The sequence below is a fragment of the Haliaeetus albicilla genome, chromosome 26, assembly GCF_947461875.1.
Source record: "Haliaeetus albicilla chromosome 26, bHalAlb1.1, whole genome shotgun sequence".
In the NCBI taxonomy this organism is placed as follows: domain Eukaryota; kingdom Metazoa; phylum Chordata; class Aves; order Accipitriformes; family Accipitridae; genus Haliaeetus; species Haliaeetus albicilla.
Genome location: NC_091508.1, coordinates 19,944,377 through 19,959,907, shown reverse-complemented (window position 1 = coordinate 19,959,907; position 15,531 = coordinate 19,944,377). Strand labels below are relative to the sequence as shown.

Genomic DNA, 15,531 nt, shown 5'->3' with positions numbered 1-15,531 from the left:
GTCAAAAATCTGCCTACTTGGCAATTCGCTGGGTAAGGAGTAAAGAGCAGTCTGGCTCCGTGCTGAATTGGCGCTATTCGTTTTAACTACGTGTGTGTGTGGCGCGTTTAGCAGGGAATAATATATCCAAATTTGTTTACCTTCTAGTGAGGAATCTGTGAGATGGAGAGGCTGGGCTGGTTATTGGCTTTTCGTGCAATAGGCTTGTGTCCACCTCAGAGCCCTTACTCACAGGAAAACCTTTTAAAAAGACAAATGAGGGCATTTAATAGATATGCTCTTTGTAGAAATGAAATGGCCCAAGCTTTGGCATCTATTCTCTGCCTACTTATATATGAGCACTTAACTTCCATATAGCTCTTCTTATCCACAGATTTCTAAGTACGTGGGGTTAGGCTTATAATTCCTTTCTTACTTCTGGGAAAGCCTAGGCTCCACAAGGTGAAGCGATGTGTCCAAAATCAGTGGCAAAACCACAGATAAAATTAAGAGATGTAGTTTCACAGGTGCAATGAGAGGAGAAGAAAGTAATTAGATCATTACTCAAGCTAGATCATTACTTCTTAATGTGATAGCCCCTACTTCAGTCCGATCTCTTCTTTCACAGGGGGACTGATGGACTTTTCAGGGCTAACTAAAGGGACATATAAGAAAAGTCAGTCACTACTAACATCCTGTCAACCGTCCAGTCTGAGGAGATTTGCTGGAATTTCATGGTTCTGCCCTACTGATCTAAAGATACTGAACAGCATATGGAGTGGCGCTTGTACTTGCTGCTGCCAGAGGGTCCCTAGGCTGCCTGTGCTGCTTGCTGAGGGCACCTGCGACTCTTCTTGGCATTACATTTGTGAGCTGTGCAGAGAACAAACCTGCAAACACTCAAGGCTCCAGCAACTGCTCCCTCTGAGCAGTATTGATACAGCCTAGAAGAACCACTGCTCAGGAATTTTCCAAGACACCACGCTTTCAATAGCCAGGGGGAGATCAGGCTTAAACACTGCTTTGTAGCTTTGGAAGACTTGGGCTATGGCATCTGAGTCTCACTGTTGCATTGTGTCAATATGATCTACCTTGCAATGTGTTGCTCAGGTCTTCCCCAGTGTTGAGATGCCTCTGTTCTGCGCTACGAAAGATCCATGGTAATTCTTTGCTTGCAGCGCTCCTGCCAGGCAAAGGAGCGGGTATTTCCTTCTGTCTGTCCAAGGCTGTTGCTCCCTCAGTGCTATCCACAAGGCTAATCCTGCCCAGTCCCCGAGATTCTTTATCTAAAGACACACATAACACATCAGGATCTGGGGTGTCCAGAAGCATTTGTATAGTCATTGTCCTGTCTTGCTCATCCTTGGATGTCTCAGGCTCTGGGACAGAAGAAGACTCATTGTAAATGTCCAAAGTTGTCTCTGTAGATGTTTTGTCAGCAGACTCTTTAACCCAGCTTGCTGCATTCAGTCTCTTAGTTGCCCTCTCAATCTTTTCTGTAAGTTCCTTGGATAGACCACGTATGGCTTTCACTCGCTCATGTTTACTTCTGTATGGAGAAAGACCAGAAGTCAAGTCCTGGGAGTAAGGTTTTGCATCTTTCTGAGGAAGGGAAAAGCTCAGAGGAGGTGTATGAAGAGCTGGGGGAGAGCAGTCCCTCAAGTCTTGACATTTCAGAGGACTGAGAAACCAGCATTCGGATTCCAGTGGTGCTGGAGAAGCTAATGCCTCTCTTTTTTTAGGTGATTGAACTGTTTCTAGAAGTTGATTCCTGTTGAAACAAAAAGGAGAAGTGTCACGTTATAAAGACAAAGTAACAGTAGCTTTCTGCACAGACCACTATCCTCAGCTAAAGCGCTTCACAAAAGAAAAAGAAATAGATTTCTCTGTCTATAGATACATTTGTCAAATGATAGATTCAGGATGGAACATGAACTGCTGACAGATGCGGAGAAGAATCAGCCTGGGGCTGGCAAGGAATAATTATTATTTAAAAACAGAAAACGTAAAAGTAGGCTGAAAAGTTTGCCTCAACCTGGAGAGCCAGAGCGTCGGTGTCCTTCCATGTTCGAAAGCACTCCCAGACGCTCCCAGGTTCTGTAACCTCTCTGGACCACGGTGCAGTGAGGCTGACCTTAAGGTGAGATATGACAGTACATTAGTCCATTGCTCTATTTTGTATCGTTTACAACAGAATACTGTGAAAAGTCTCCAGCGTGTCCTGAGAAAGAAGCTTTCTGGGATGCTTTTTATGTCTGAGTACCTGCCTCCGTGATCTTTACTTAATAGAGTACAGGATGTTTCATCCACCCAGGCCATGAAATTCCTCTCCAGGATTCCACCACTGGTTTGTTCCTGGAACAGAAGTGACCATTAGTGCAAGAACTAAATAGCTAGGCAACATGAGGGTAATATCTGGCTTTTGTTCCACTTAATAATTGGTTCATGTAACTGGAAAACTGCATGCACCAAAAACCAAACCTGCTCTTTTAGCTCAAGCAATGGAGATTTCCAGGCTTTTGGCCCTGAAGTCAAGGGTTCCAGCCTTACTAATGAGCCCAGCAGTTCTTGCCATAATTAGAAGAGAATTGCTCTATTTTTCCAGATAAAACTTTTTCTCCCTGACACTTCAGAGCATTTGTATGAAGTGTTTCATCTCCTGCATGGTGCTGTACTGATGAAGATTGGAGGGTTTTCAATCTGCCACTTCTTTATGACTTACTTGCTTAAGTTTACACTGAGGACTTTCTTTTGCAGAAGCTGTTTCCCCCATGAACTTGCGCATCTGGTCAGAACATGTTTTCCTTCCAACAGCTTCTTTCTGTTTCCTGTATACTTCTTGCAATCTCTTATTTCTCATCTCTGTGGCCTGCACCAAAGACTTTTTCTCTTCTAGGCTTTTTTTCTTTCTTTCTTGACTCTTTCGATACATGAATTCCTGAACAATTTCAGGGCTGTAGGAGTGATGGTTTTTAATGTTTACCCTCCTCTTTGAAGGGTGCTTAAGGTTTTCTTTTTCAGACCCTTTCTGTGCAGAGCTGCTTGAGTCTTTCTGTCTCTGAGAAGATGTGCTTTTTCCTCTGCTGCAGTTTCCTGAGGTGCTGGGCATGGCCCCATCTTTCATTAATGAAGACTGTATCTTTTCCCCACTGAAGGCAGAGGGAGATGTGCCTCGAGGTCCAGGTGAAGGAGAATGGATCCTGAGGTATCGCTGCAGAACTTCTGCCTTTCCTTTTGCAGTTTCTTTTGGGAGCCTCGTATGTCTGTGTTCGTCATGATACTGGGTTTGCAAGTGTAAATTCCTGAGTATTTCTTTTGTATCCTTGGTTGGTGCATTGCTGCCCCTTTCAATAGAGTTGCTGGGGGTAACCACAGAGCTTTTGAATTCAAATCCTTTACCAGGTTCTGTGGAAAGCATTTGGAAACAACAGTGGTGTTATTACTTCAGAGATGTATCAATTCCTGTATCTATCATGTGATCTCAAAACCTGCTTCCTACTTTAGGTCTGAGGACTATTTGCATGTATAGCCCAGGCTTGTACGTCTGTTGTAAAATCTGCAATGTTCTAGGAAGAAGATAAATCTGTAAGGGTGAAATTTGAAGTTGCAGTGGCCAGTTATACAAATGATGTGTACTTTGTGGCCCTTCAATACAAATAGAATTTAATATACATAGGCAGTGAAACCCTTTATCTCATAAACCTCTTATGCTTGTCAGTGTAGCACGGTGAGAACTCAGTGGCCAGCCTCAGCTGTTGGTAGAACTGGGGAAGCTCTACAGCTGTGTCTGGCAAACCGACACAGCTAAAAAGCAGAGTATGCTAGTATGTGTGGGACATGGAGCTGATGCTGTATCTCTACTGGGGAGACATAACCTGTGTCATGATCCAGACAAGTCTCATTTTAAGGACACAGTACATTTGCATTGTCTCTTCAAAACCACAATGGATTCAATGTGCCAGCTGACCACGGACAACAGCTTTAGTAATTGTTCTGGGGGGTTGTTAACCTGACAAGTGAGTTATTGCAAGAGTCATTAAAGATAGGTGCTCAGAAGGCCCTTGAAATGTCTTGTTTCAACTAGTTTTAATAAACCACTTTTTTGTTTGTGTGCCAGAACTACTAGTGTTGTAGAGAGGTAACTGTACCAAAGCCATTTGCTGTGGTCTGCTCTTCAGCTGTGCTCCTCAGATTTGGAAATGTAGGGAGTGGACCAAGCAACTTTCTAGCTAACTTCTGACCTTCTCTCCATGCAGAAGCACCCGGTACCTTCACACCTGAAACAGAGGATTTGTATTTAATTATTAAACCCTCACATGTTCTTTGAAAGAAAGTTGTAGCTGTATTATAAAGCTTTTTAATGGTGTTTTCCAGGAATCACACTCAAGGTGTGGGGAGATCTAAAAAGTTTCAGTCAGAGAAGGTTTAAAAAAAAAGTTGATGCTACTTTGATAACAAAAAGGTTTTAAAGCACTCAAACTTTGGAGGCTGTAACTCCGCTAGGGTCTATTCACCAACTGACAGAGAGCTGGTTCATGAATCAGATGAGGGCAACAAATGAAGGTTAAGTGATTTCCTAAGGCATTGCCATTAGCATTTATATAATTTAACACTTGTAGCATGTTCACACAGATCTTACAAGTTTTATTCAGAAACCCTTGACTCCCAGAGTCCTCAAGAACACTAAGAAGAGGTCGGGACATCGACCTGAGAGCATCTGAGAGCGTCCTTCTATGATGGCAGCTGCAGACAGCTGGTACTTGCTGGGTACCAACAGATTTGAGACCCGGAGGGAGGGGGATAGTGAAACTATTATTTTCCTTGTGATTACTTCAAACTCACTAGAGTAAAATAATTCATTTTTAAACTGGTAAGAATCAGCAGGATGCAGTGTGGAAGAATCAATGAATGATACAGGACAAGGGACAATGTATAATGCAAAAATAAACGATGCAGTATGCAGCACAAACAAATTATTCTTGCTTAATAGGTGGTGTCACATAATAGACAACATTTATCACTGTTTTACTTCATAATTTCAGATTGCATTCACAGCATGCCAATACTTGCACTGGCATAATTATGTATTTATTGCAACCACTTCTCCAGCAGAAGGTGACTAAACAAGTACTTACTTGGTTTTTGCATGGAAATCCTCCCCACCAAATTCTCCCCCAACGAAAAAATTACAGCTTTTTCTTAAAGAAAAGATTTTACTCTTAAGTCAGTATCAGCCTCAGTTCAAAGATGTGGTTCAGTCAACTGACTGTGTCAGGCTTTTCCAGCTTCTGTTCAGTAAACTTGCCTATGTGCTGAGCTGACTGTGTGCAGCACCTCTGAGAATCATCTGTTGGACACGAAGCACTTTCAGAGACTGCCTGGTTAATGGGGTTGTCCTGAGATTCCCCTTTGCTTTGTGAACAACAGCTGTAAGGCAATATCTTCTCAGCTAACAGTCCTGGGCTCTGTACCATCGCCACTGATAGAAGAGTCACAGCCACTTACATCAGCTGAATTTGCAGCAGACTCTGAGATGCTCTGGAGGCGCATCTTAATCATGCAGTTTAGGCCGTGTCACAATGGAATGATGTTTTTCAGACAAGGAAGAGCTTCGCTCTCTGTGGGGCTGAAGTCACTTCCTATAATCATGTGGACTTACTTGGGAAGTCTTCAGAGGAATTATTCACTAGATCTATGCAGTTTGTTCAGTGTCCAACAGGAAGAACCATGGATGGCATTGCCAGAATCTGTTGGGCTTAGGAGGGCTAAGATCCATCAGTGTCTTGAATGAACCACCTTGCTGTATTACTTTGTTTTCTAGTTTAGCAGTATTAAAAATGCAGGATGCATTTATTTGGTATGCTGTCTTAGGTTCGCTGAATGCAACTGAAAAAGTAATATGTAGATCTAACAACCTTTACTTCACCATGTTGTCTGATTTCAATTAAATCTTTTTTATCTACACAGTGTTTATTAACTACAGAAACTATTATGCTAAAGTTCAAGAGCAGCCTGCATTTCTGATGAAAACAGTTGCTAGAAGAAAATCTTTTGATTTAAATATTCTCGTGGTTTTTTTCTACCTATGAACAGATGAATATTTTATAGCTGTTGTGACTTAATTTTTTGTTAACTACAGCAAATTTATAATTCATCAAATTCCTGAGTACTCTAGCTCTGACCCCTGCCCCTCATTCATCTCTTCATAGCCCTGCCTTGGCTCTTTCACTGACAGAAACTAATAGCCAATAAAGATACCATGACACTGGCAGTTACAATGATGAATGCTTCATGTGGCATGGTCTTATTATGACCCACTCTCAGAGGAAGATCAAGCCATTTTTCAAACAATCCATTAAAACAAAAAAAAAAAAAAAAAGGAGGGAGAATGAAATTATTATATATTTCATGCATTTTAAATAGCACTTAGGTAGTAGAGCACACGATGCCGCTATGCTCATAATTTCATCTGCATGGTATTAGATAGCTTGGATTTTTTTCTTTCTGTTTCACACAAGTTACATACCTAGTACCTTGGCTAGTGTAAAATACAACTGCTTTGAGTAAGCAGCACCGGTAGCACTTCCACTGTCTGGCCTGTTCCCCACAAAGTCTGAATACAACCATTTCCTAGGCAAAGTAATAGCACTAAATGGACAAAATTACTCCAGTAATTCAAATCTGCACTTAGACATAGGGGTCAAAGAAAACTGAGAACTAGTGATTGGGACTCCTGTTCCTGCTGTTGACTTTGTAGTAAGGCTGTGGATAATTCATCTGACTTTTCACTAGTTTGATTCAGTCCCCATTTTGCGGCCAGGAAATCCCTGCCTTTTGGTGGCACTCTTAATTCATTAGGGAACACAGAACTGAACAGGTGACAGACAGCTCTTCCCACCTAGGCCATATGGCTTATTTTTCATTTCTGATGATTTTTAATCCTGGCAGGTCTGGAATTCAAGTGCTGCAGGCAATGGCGTGACAAATTGTCAAAGGTAACAAAGGCGGGTTCTTGGACAAAGGCAGGTTCTTGGGTAATGTCTGTGGGCACAGGCACAAAGCGTGCAGCAAGTCCTTTGCACATGGAGCGCCCGGCAGTGGGGGGGTGTATGGCAGTGACTTGCCAAGCTTTACCCAAAAATCCAGTGACAGAAAGTGGCCAGTCTGATACCCCAACCTGGGGGCCTCAGCACAATTCACCAGCAGCTAACCCAGAAATTAAGCCTTGTGTCCTTGCACCGCTGGTGGTCATTTTCTGCCTCCTTGAACAAATACTGATTTTTGTCTGTTCCTTCAGTGGTTTTCTTTGTTACCTGTTTGGTATAACTAGGCTCTGGTCCTTGACTGTGGAATCCTAGGATTTGGTATTGTTTTAATAACCAGCTAAAGATTTTGGCAGGTGAGTGCCCAGATGCCACTGACCTCCAGCAGTTTTGTCCATTGGTCCATGTAATTTCTCATGATTTTCATCCTTACTTTTACCTGTTGCTGCTCTCTCCAGAACAAAGGACTTGGGTGAAGGCTGTCTCTGGCTTTGTGTTTGAATTCTCTGTGCTGAGCTTCTCTCTCTTTGGTCTTTAATTAGGAGGAAAAAAACCACAGAAAAGAATTAGTGTGCAGTTAAAATCAAACTTCAGACATGACTGCTGTCAACAACAAACCAAACCCAGCCCCATTCACTTGGAATGCAAAAGTGGGAGTCTCTTTAATGACACTGGTCACTGAACAAGCAGGACACCTTTTCTGGCACTGGAGATGTCCCAGGAAAGCAAGCATTGGCTTGGATCCCTGAGGTTATGTCCATGACACCATCTACCCGTACAATAGCATACCATGCAAACAGCCCTAACCTAACTGGCACATCCAGTGGGTGCAATGGGACGCCTTTCCCCTTGGCATCTCTCTGGAGATCCAGACTAACCTTTCTCTGCAGAGTACACAAACACTGCATGCTTGGGCAAGTTGCCTGTAACAAACTGTTATGATACAGTATTGCTAACCTGGGATCTTGGGGGGGGGGTTATAATCCCTCCCTTGTCCAGGGATGGTAAAGTCTTCTCTGCCTGGTATTCTGTGAACTTCATCAGGCAAGGAGAGAGCAGACCTCAGGTTCACAGCACTAAAACCTAGAAAAACAGATACTTTAAACCTGTTAGGCTGTAAGGAGCAGTGCAAATGCTGGTATCCAATAGCACTGAGCACCTGTACGTGTGAAAAGCAGAAGCAGGCTTCCTAGGTCAGACTGCAGATATCTGACCGAGGTAGTATCTGGCAAAGCAGCTGTGACACACTTTTTTCAGTGGTAGAGTACAGTCAGACAAGCTGAACAAGCTGCATCTGAACCGAGCATCTGGAACTGTTAATCTTCAGCCTCTGTTCTGCCTCTGTTCTGCAAGTTGAATTGTTTGTCTGGTAGTTCCCTATCTCAGTTATGTAAAATGATCCGGGTTAAAAACAAACTAAACTAGCCTTCCCCCTGAGAATGTTCAAAAGAGGCTCAGCAGGGATTGTGGCTTTGGCTTCTGCGTATTAGGAGGGGTAACGCTGTGCGGTGATGACTGAAAGCACTGCCTGATTCAGCCGAAAGGAGGAGACGGCAGCACGGATGTGTGCTCCCACAGACCCAAGGTGAGCACCGTAAAATACATCCATACATCGCTGTAAAAGGTGATTTGGAGCAAATCTAAGGGAAACACCCATGGAAGCTTGTGGTGTGTGACAGGGATCATAGTGCCCAATGAATTAACACTAATGCTATTATAGCAATAAGATTTATTATGTACAGCTTTTCAGCTCGTCTTCTCTAGTCTAATATACCCTCAGTAATCCCCCGTTGGCTGAAAAGATTGCCAAGCGGGCAGGCTAACTGTGCTAGCCGTAGGCAGTCCTTGCTCTTGAGTCCATGCATTACTCACACCAATCTGAGATCTTAAATCACACTAAACTAAAGTGACAGCTGTAGACGAATGGTTCTTCAGGCCCAAATTTAGCAGCAAAGCAGGATAAGGAAGTCTAATAATATTTGCTTTCAGATCCACACTGGTTCCACTGAATGAACTGTTAAATCCCCTGTAATGCCTCTGAACTACACGGTTCCTGCTTTAAATACCTGTGATGCTTCTCCACAGTACTGTGCTGCTGTTTCCATTTCATGCTTTATATGTGGCAAAAGGAAGAATGTGGGAGGAAAGGGGAGAAAATAATATATTTGCAGCAAATTCGTTACTATTTTGTGGAAAGAAATTTATAAATTTGTGCATGTTGGGGAGTAAATCTAGTGGAGAAGTGAACTTAGTAAGCAGGTTGATATGTATAGCACAGGGAGGTTTATAGCTCCCCCAAGGGCTGCAGAAGTAAATGAATTTATCACATGAACATGGTTGCTGCCCCACATATAACAAAGTGTGGGGTGGAAGCTGTGGGGTTAGTTATTCAGCTGTGCCAAAGCACTGTTAGGTAATACACAGTTTCTCCATAGATGCCAGGCTACTACTGACCTCTGTAAACTGGAGGAGGAGGAGCGGATGCCACTTTGCACACCTTTCTCTTCAGGGGTCTTTTTTGCAGTGGCTCTTTAGCGTAGGCAGAAATCAGGCACTTCTGCTCCTGAGATGCTACTTGCTGCTTTTGCTTCTGCTCCTGGATTCTCTTCTTGAGTTGCTCTAATTTATTTTGAGGTGTTTTTTTCCCCAACTCTCCCAGTTCCTGATCACTGGGCTTGCTGGCAGATGAAAGGTGGCGTGTAGGGAGCAGGACAGCCGTGGGCACAGGAGCGTTGCTCCTGCTGCCAGGTGGGACAGCTGAGAATGGACTGCTCCCTGCAGGGGAACGAGGTGGGTGATGCAGAGAGCAGGGACATTTTTCCTTTTGTACTGTGTGACCTCTTGAATCTGCCTGCTCCCTGAAATTGTTCCCTCTTGGTTGGTACAGACTCTTTGCAGGTGATCGTGTGCCAAGTGTGCCTTTGCCATCCGCAGCCTCCCTCCTGGCATGGCTGCAAGGTGATGAGCGTGAGTCCTCCCTGGGGAACAGAAGGATCATTCTGGATGGGTCAGAGCTCACAGCAGGGCTCTCAAGGAAACAGGTCTGTGACCAAGCAGAGGAGAGAGCAGCACAGTTTCCCTTTCTTGGGAAAAAGAAAAACAAGACTGAATATGTAGGGGTGTATTATGAAATTGTTCAATATCCTGCTAATATGAATGACAGCTGAATTTGTACAACATGCTCCGATGGTGATCTCAGTGTCTCCACAGGATCAGCATTTTCCCAGTTACCAACAGTTTGGCAAATGAAGATAATATTTGGGGAAGTGCAAAGCAAACAGTGGCCTGACAAGAGTTATTACAAGAATAGGCAGATAGACTAACACAGACAATTCATGTCAGGGCATTGGCTTTTCCACTGTCTTGTTGGTCAGCATTTCCAAGGGTGAAATTGTTTGGTAACTTTTTCTTTTTTTCTAATAAATAGTAAGATGCTAAACTTTTTCTGAAGTCCTGCATCCCAGAATGTTAAACCCCTTCATGTGTGCCTTCGTCTTTTCATCCACCAAATGCTGTACGTTAAGGTTATTATTTACCTGCAGGCTGGAGGAATCTCATTGCTTTTTTTCTCATTTGAAGCTGTTTCATCTTTGTTCTTCTTGCCATCTACACCATAGCAAAATTATGTCAATGTCAAAATGTCAAAAATGTTCCTTAACCATTAAATTAAAACAGTTCCTTTTACTGGGGACTATTCCCCAACCAAATCTGGCCCTTTGGATACCTGGGTACGATTTCATTTGTACTTGGTAACGAGCCTGCCAGCATTGCAGTTCTGGGATGGAAAAGTGAAAGTTTGTTCTTTGTGTAAAAATCTCTGTGTACACTGTCTCCATGCCACCCAGGTCTGCAGGGTAGACTGAGTATTTGGTTACTAGCTTGCACAGATACCCATGTTACCTTTAGTACCCTGAGTCCCAGCTACTTGAGTACCACAGTGTATGGTGTTAAAGTGTGTTCCACCAGGTCACATCACGCCCCTGTCATTTAAACCCAGTGAGAAACATTCATCTCCTCTTTCCTTCCCTTGTTCAAATGGCTTGGGAGCAAGAAAAAAGATTCACATGCAAAACCACAAGCTCCAGAAAAGCTTCTAACAGATCCGCTCAACACACCTCTCTTGCTATCCTTGTTACTGAGACTGGGGCCCAGGCAAGAGCCATCTCCATGAGCATGGTGCAAAGCCCTACTGCTTAGGGAGGAAATAGCATCCATAAATATTAAAGGCTGGCAGCTTAAACTGTTCCCAGCCAATAAGCCATCTCAAAAACAAATACCCAGCAGATGCAAAAATAATAACAAGTGAAGTCTGTTCCTGTTATTAGTTTTTAAGAGTCTTTTGGAATTTGGTTAAATTTCCTACTTTTTTCTTATCCCATTTCGTCTTTTAGAGATGATTTTAAACACATTATGTATTTCCTGCAAAGTAAACAAACAAAATGCTGTGTTTACATCACTTCAGTTATGCCTAGGAAAAAAACTTCAGAGGACAAGCACAAGTAGCTTTTACTTTTCTGTAGCTGCTGGGTATTAATGCTGCATCTTTTGCCTGAGCTCTCTCCAGCAAGGTGTGACTCCTAGTGCATTGTGATATGCTTCTGGGAACATTAGTAGAAAGCTGATTGATTTTCATCAATAAAGAGAGCCTTTCACTACCTCCTGTCACCTTCCCTTCCCTCCAGCACCAAAGCAGTCCCCCTGTCTCAGCAGTTTCCCAGGAGCTCAGAACTCACCAAAGCTTTTTTCATGCCAAAGCTTTCTTCTGGCTGCCTGCGATTTGGCACAACTCCACGTTTGATGATAAAATTTGTTTTCAATCCTTTGTAGCTGTGAAAAGGCAGATTTTTCTTTTGAAGGGAGACATATGTTTTTTTTCTGTGGTAGCCTTTTGCTGGCATACACTGTTTCTCTGATTAATTTTGCAGCTCCTAGTTACTCTGTAAATACTGGCATGTCTGAGCATGTTCCATGTGGTATTTCCTACAGTTGGAAAGAATGCAGTTGACTGGGAAGATAAGAGATGAAATCACCTCTCTCCATTATTTACACTTTGCATGTATGTGTGCCTCAGATTTTTACCAGAGCTGCTCTGATGTTTTTAGAAACAGCATAAGCTGGGAATAACCCCAGCCAATAGCAACTTCAACAGTGTGATACTAGTGTCACATCTTGACTGCGCAAGCAACACTGCATGCATTTGGATATTATATATTCATCCAAGCAATTTCACTGTTACGATTGCAGCTGCTGTGCCTGACACAAGCATTATTATGTTTCCTACTAAGAGGACAATAAGACAGGGAGAATTCAGAGGGTGTCCCAGCTCAGTGTGTGTCAGCTATTGTTCTGCTCAGGGCTTCAATCACAAGGAAGGCAAACCTTTATCTGTTCTTGTCATTAATTTTGAAGACTGTTGTGAAATTTGTTAAGATTTCTTGCTTTTCTCCTTATCCTCTTTTTGTCATTTAGCAAATGATTAAAGGGGTTATATGTTCTTTGCAAAAGAACAAACAAAATGGCATGTTTACATTGCTTTCAATAACACTGTTTCCATGAAAGAAAACTCTGTGGAGGTGATGCACAGGTAGCTGATAGGAAGTGATAAAAGTATGTGACAGCAAGTGTTCCCTGAACCGCACGTACCACTGCTTTGGCTTTCTGAAGACTCTTCCAAGCCAAGGCCACATCTGTAGAAGCAAGAGATGAAAGACTTGTTTTAGCATCTCTTCACACATACAGACAATTTCCCCTCATCCCCAAGCCAGAATAGATTATAGACCTGGTGGCTGAAACACAGAACTGCTCCTGAAAATTTGTGTCTGGACTGCTTTTATATACGGCTTGCTGTCAGTGTGTTCTTAGTTCTGTCAGAGCTAATGCTCTTTAAGCTATGTTAGTGCTTATTCAGCAAAATCCTCACTGATATTAGCTGGTGGTTTTGCATGTATTTAAGAAAGACTGAGCTGAATTTCCCAATTCAGTCCTATTTGGTAGTGGTTACTTACAAAAAAAGACCCATACAGGATTATTTGTGAGAGTAAGAACGGCTCATGTCTTTTTACAGAAAAAACAAAGCAACACATCAGATACAGAGAAGCTCCTGGTGTGAATTTTTTGCATACATCCAACAGTAATTGAGTCTTGATGACTCCAGGCTGAGGAAGATTCATAGAGCAGGTTTTTGTTAGAAAGCAGCGTGAAATGGAGAGTTTGGGTGTTGCTGTAGGAGCTACAAGCACAGTTACGAAACTGTCCAGCACTCTCCAAACTTCAAAATATTTGTTCCATTGTGTTTGAAGTCATGCAATCCAGATTAAACTAAGCACTAAAGTCTTTCAATAAGCAATAAATCCTTGGTTTAAAATAAAGTTATTCAAGTCTCTGCTATAACAGTACAGAGGAAAATGGAATCTCATTACCCACGTACCAGCTAGAGGATCTGATTCTCCAGATGCGAAACTGTTATCCATCTTCCAGCTGTGCTAGAGCTCTGCTTACTGGATAGCCATGTCTGAAATAACCGTGCAAAAGGACTAGTCATTGCTGCCCTTTGAGAAACCTAGGTCAATTTTTATGCCTATATATGTTTTTTCTCATCTATAATTGCTGACTGCCCATAAAGACCCTCATCATTTACATTTCTGTGGTGTTTGCAGATGTTACCTGTTGTTATTAATTTCCTCAGCCTTGCGAAGGAGTCCTGGGGAGAGACAGGGATATGACACACTTGGTAAATGTCCTGCTCTGGACCAATACACCTTGAAGAGCTGCCCTGGGAGCTCGGGAGTCTAGCACACTCACTTGAGGTAATGACTGTATGATCATGTCCCCGTTACTGCCTGATGAACACTTACCTTTCAAAGCCTTATCCATGCATGGAACAAAGTTTCCGCTTGGGAGCTGTGCAAAAGCATGTAGAGAAGCACTTTAGAGATGATCTGTGAGAGGGCTGCAGTCTTTCTACAGTGGCTAATCCCAGAAGCTACTTCCAAAGGGAGGTATGAGAAAGATCTCAGCACTGAACATCCCATTTGCTGCTCCTTCCCTGGGCTGAGCCATCTGCAGGAGCCAGCTCCCCGGCACCAGCTGGGAACGCAGAAGTTCCTCTGAGACAAGCGCCAGGTCGGTCTCTGCCCTGCCCATGAGTGCTGGGAGGTGCAGGACGACGTCCAGAGGAGTCCCACCAGCCCAACCTGCCATCAACCGTCACCACACCTTTGTTTGAGCCCCTCTGTGCAGGGCGACAGTAGTGACAGCACAGGGAGAGGCTGTTAGGAACAGAGCAGAAAACAAACAGCAACAAGAGGAGCCTGAAGGCTGATCTCAGCTCACAAACACGTGGCAAGATGCCAGCGGCTTTCTTAACAAGCCCTTGCGTCCTTTCCAGGGCGTCCGGCATCCTGGCGATGACCGTTCCCAGGGCTGGATGGCTGCAGAGGAGAGGGCAGGGCAGCAGAGGAGCAGGGCGACCAACCTGGGGCCCAGGTGGAAGCAGCTCTGCAATTCTAGGATGGAGAGAGAATAAGGTGCCAGTGCAGGGGGAGAAACCAGACCTATCTGAGTCCTCATCACAGGGCACCTTTCCTCATTGCAGAGCACCTCTTGTCATCCTGGGGCACCTCTCCTCACACCTTCCTCTGTGGGTTCATCCAGCCTTTGATCCTGCTCTCAGAAGCACTCTCTGTCACACCTGAATCCCTGGTGTCAAGAGAGAAGGGGGCTTAATTCTGAATATTGCCTTTTATTTAGGGGGAAATGAAAAAAAGGGTTTCTGGTCTTTGTGATTGTAAAGGAAAGTTTGAGAATATAAAGTCAGTGTATGCTAAAGTCTCAGATAAGACTTTCCCCCCCTTTGTCATTTTTTTTAAGTGTCACAGTTTTTACGTTTAAGCATTTGAAATCTGGGGGTAACCATTCTGGTTGTTCAAGTCCTGCTGTTCTTACCCTCCCATTTTGGATTAACCAGAGGGAACAGTTTATTGAGCAAACAGCAGAGGGCAAACTGAGCTCGCAGACAGGAGATGAAGCACTCAGTGCTGGGAGGCTCTGGGCCCCAGTTTCTGCCTGGACAACCCAGGAGAAGGGCAGTTGCCACCTTGGTCAAAGACAACGTGGAATGGGTAGCAGCAGAAAAACTTTTGCTATAGCAGAGATTCACTCTCCTCTTCGTTCTCATACTTTTCACAGAGCATCTTTCTGATGGGCTTCAATGGGCAGTGACATCCTGGACTGGCATTTCTTAAACCCTCCTGAGATTATGGCTGCAGATGGCTAAGTATCCCTTAAGGCGTATCTCAGTTGGTGGATTTGCCTTCTGTTTGCATGTTGCCCATGCATTGCTTTGGGAGACTTGGTTTCTGCAGTTCTTTGCCCCAGAGTTACTCACAGCTAATTCCTGGATCGGTGGTTACAACCAAAACTACTACAATCAACATATAATGGCAAAGACTAGGCTGATAATTCAATGCTGCTTCTCTTCCTTGGTTGGATGGTCCTTAGACATTGGTTT

The 15,531-nt window shown here is 43.5% G+C and overlaps 1 protein-coding gene across 1 annotated transcript in view; it reads right to left on the bottom strand.

Moving 5' to 3' along the window:
- Positions 1-14,280, bottom strand: part of CCDC187 (coiled-coil domain containing 187) — a 47,062-nt gene extending 32,782 nt beyond the window's left edge. The window contains exons 1-14 of the mRNA XM_069771117.1: positions 13,877-14,280; positions 13,450-13,533; positions 12,666-12,709; positions 11,756-11,849; positions 10,559-10,628; positions 9,477-10,105; positions 7,980-8,105; positions 7,456-7,554; positions 4,128-4,256; positions 2,702-3,384; positions 2,243-2,334; positions 2,015-2,113; positions 1,071-1,750; positions 141-240 (exon numbers count right to left, since the gene is read on the bottom strand). Of these exons, the coding sequence (XP_069627218.1) occupies positions 141-240; positions 1,071-1,750; positions 2,015-2,113; positions 2,243-2,334; positions 2,702-3,384; positions 4,128-4,256; positions 7,456-7,554; positions 7,980-8,105; positions 9,477-10,105; positions 10,559-10,628; positions 11,756-11,849; positions 12,666-12,709; positions 13,450-13,492 (2,888 nt within the window). The 5' untranslated portion in view covers positions 13,493-13,533; positions 13,877-14,280. The remainder of the gene's footprint in view (positions 1-140; positions 241-1,070; positions 1,751-2,014; positions 2,114-2,242; positions 2,335-2,701; positions 3,385-4,127; positions 4,257-7,455; positions 7,555-7,979; positions 8,106-9,476; positions 10,106-10,558; positions 10,629-11,755; positions 11,850-12,665; positions 12,710-13,449; positions 13,534-13,876) is intronic.
- Positions 14,281-15,531: the final 1,251 nt, after the last annotated feature.